Source organism: Colobus angolensis, unplaced genomic scaffold, assembly GCF_000951035.1.
Source record: "Colobus angolensis palliatus isolate OR3802 unplaced genomic scaffold, Cang.pa_1.0 Scaffold417, whole genome shotgun sequence".
NCBI lineage: Eukaryota > Metazoa > Chordata > Mammalia > Primates > Cercopithecidae > Colobus > Colobus angolensis.
The window spans coordinates 661,823-665,015 of record NW_012117566.1 but is presented as its reverse complement, the minus strand read 5'-3'; the positions used below and the strand labels follow the sequence as shown (position 1 = coordinate 665,015).

The following is a 3,193-nucleotide window of genomic DNA, read 5'->3' as shown; positions in this document are numbered from 1 at the left end:
GGTGCACATACAATCCTCCAGCTAGATATAAAAGTTCTCCAAGTCCCCATCTGGCTCAGGAGCACAGCTGGCTTCACGTAGTGGACCCTGCACTGGGGCTGCAGGTGGAGCTGCCTGCCAGTCCTGAGCTGTGCCTGCACTCCTTAGCCCTTGGGCTCTGGATGGGACCGGGCACCATGGAGCACGGGGTGGTGCCCATCCAGGAGGCTCCCGCAGAGCGGGAGCCCACTGCAAGCAGGGGAGCTCAGACCTGGTGGGGTGCAGGCCCTGAGCCCTGCCTCGTGGGGAGACACCTAAGAATTTCAGTGCAGCACCGTCAGGCCAGGAGGCCGGCACTGCTGGGGGACCGGGCGCAACCTCCGCAGCTGCTGACCCTGGTGCTAAGCCTCTCACTGCCCTGGGCTGGTGGCGCCAGCTGGCTGCTCTATGTGCAGGCCCGCTGAGCTCATGTCCACGCCTGCGGGAACTTGCACTGGCCCACGAGTGCGGCCAACAGCCTGGGTTCGCGCCTGTGTCTCTCCTTCTACACCTCCCAGCAAGCAGAGGGAGGTGGCTTCGGCCTCAGCCCGCCCAGAGACAGGCTCCCATGGTGCGGTGGCGGGCTGAAGGACTCCTCAAGCACCACCAGAGTGGATGCGGAGGCCAAGGAGGCCCTGAGAATGAGGGCTGCTAGCACATTGTCACCTCTCGAGGTGTGTCCCAATTAGGCTACTCAGGGGTCAGGGGAGGCAATCTGTTCATTCTCAGATCTCAAACTCCATGCTGGGAGAACCACTACTCTCTTCAAAGCTGTCAGACAGGGATGTTTAAGTCTGAAGAAGTTTCTGCTACCTTTTGTTCAGCTATGCCCTGTCCCCAGAGGTAGAGTCTACAGAGGCAGGCAGGCCTCCTTGAGCTGCGGTGGGCTCCACCAAGTTGGAGCTTCCTGGCTGCTTTGTTTACCTACTCAAGCCTCAGCAATGGTGGACACCGCTCCCCCAGCCTCACTGCTGCCTTGCGGTGGGATCTCAGACTGCTGTGCTAGCAGTGAGTGAGGCTCTGTGGGTGTGGGACCCTCGGAGCTAGGCATGGGATATAATCTCCCGGTGTGCCGTTTGCTAAGACTGTTGGAAAAGAGCAGTATTAGGGTGAGAATGTCCCAATTTTCTAGGTACTATCTGTTCACGGCTTCCCATGGCTAAGGAAAGGGAATTCCCCCACCCCTTGCACTTCCTGGGTGAGACAACACCCCATCCTGCTTTAGCTCACACTCCGTGTACTGCACCCACTGTCTGACAAGCCCCAGTGAGATGAACCCGGTTCCTCAGTTGGAAATGCAGAAATCACCCATCTTCTGTGTTGCTCATGCTGGGAGCTGTAGACTGGAGCTGTTCCTATTCAGCCATCTTGGAACCTCTATCAGGTAGTTATAAGTAAGGAAACAACAGGTGCTGGAGAAGATGTGGAGAAATAGGAACGCATTTATACTGTTGTTAGGACTGTAAACTAGTTAAACCATTGTGGAAGACAGGCGATTCCTCAAGGATCTAGAACTGGAAATACATTTGACCCAGCCATCCTATTACTGGGAATATGCCCAAAGGATTATAAATCATGCTGCTGCTGTAAAGACACATGCATACGTATGTTTACTGTGGCACTATTCACAATAGCACACACTTGGAACCAACCCAAATGTCCATCAATGATAGACTGAATTAAGAAAATGTGGCACATATACACCGTAGAATATTATGCAGCCATAAAAAAAGGATGAGTTCATGTCCTTTACAGGGACATGGAGGAAACTGGAAACCATCATTCTGAGCACACTATTGCAAGGACAGAAAACCAAACACCACATGTTCTCACTCGTAGGTGGGAATTAAACAATGAGAACACTTGGACACGGGGTGGGGAACATCACACAAAGGGGCCTATAGTGGGGTTGGAGGAGAGGGAAGGGATAGCATTAGGTGATATACCTAATGTGAATGGCTCATGTATACATGTGTAACAAACCTGCACGTTGTGCACGTGCACCCTAGAACTTAAAGTATAATAAAAATAGAAAAGTAAAAAGAATACATTAGAGAATATTTCTATGTTGAAAATTATTTTATTAGATAATTTTAGTCACTTATATAAGTCAGAACCAGTTCTCTACTCTCTCATTTGACCCTGAGTCACATTAAAAATTCTGCCTGTGGCCACTTGGTAAATGTGTGTGGGGGGTGTGTTTTTTAGAGTCAGAGAATACATTAGAGAATATTTCTGGGTTAAAAATTATTTTCGTGGATAATTTCAGTCACTCCTATAAGTCAGAAGCTGTTCTCTCTACTCTGTAATTACACCTTGAGTGAAATTAAAAATTCTGTCCATGACCACTTGGTAAATATATGTGTGTCTTGTTTGTGTGTTTTTCAGGGACCACTGACATTTAGGGATGTCACTGTAGAATTCTCTCTGGAGGAGTGGGAATGCCTGGACACTGTTCAGCAGGATTTATATTGGGATGTGATGTTAGAGAACTACAGAAACCTGGTCTTCCTGGGTGAGGATAACTTCAATACTCAATTCCTAATGTTCCCTAAATACTTCATTTTTGGTTTTTTTGTAGAATTATTTGCTAATTTTGTCATTTTTGATAATTATGTTTTGCATAAATGAGTTTCAAATTCCTATTTTCAAGAAAATCATAAGGATTTGTCAGTGTAGGAAAAAGAAATTTCAAGATGTTTCATCTTGAGATGAACTTTCCACATTGCTGAGCTGATCTGTATCCCTCACTCGAGATTAGTGGTAATTCCAGAAATTTAGTGGTGTAAAATACTATTGCCCACACCTTAAAATCTAATTGCTACCACCAATTTTTTAATTCAGTGCTACTGGGTAGTGAATTAAGAACCTACAAATATACAGTGTTTTCTAAATATTTTTTAAAAATTTTTATAAACTAGTATTTTTGGACAAATGTACTAGAATATTGTATTACATCCTCTTTACTGAGCACATTACTAAGTTGGTAATTGGAGAATATGACCAAGATGCATGTTACTTATTTTTAATAAAACAGGTATTGCTGTCTCTAAGCAATCTAACCTGATCACCTGTCTGGAGCAAGGAAAAGAGCCCTGGAATATGAAGAGACATGAGATGGTAGCCAAAACCCCAGGTAGGTGAGAGTGAAAGACAATACAACAGATAAGAGATC

At 46.2% G+C, this 3,193-nt stretch overlaps 1 protein-coding gene across 1 annotated transcript in view; it reads left to right on the top strand.

Moving 5' to 3' along the window:
- Positions 1–2,406: 2,406 nt before the first annotated feature.
- The window catches only part of LOC105522053 (zinc finger protein 257-like), a 46,203-nt gene continuing 45,416 nt past the window's right edge, over positions 2,407–3,193 (top strand). Inside the window, 2 exon segments of the mRNA XM_011956427.1 lie at positions 2,407–2,533; positions 3,056–3,154. Of these exon segments, the coding sequence (XP_011811817.1) occupies positions 2,500–2,533; positions 3,056–3,154 (133 nt within the window). The 5' untranslated portion in view covers positions 2,407–2,499.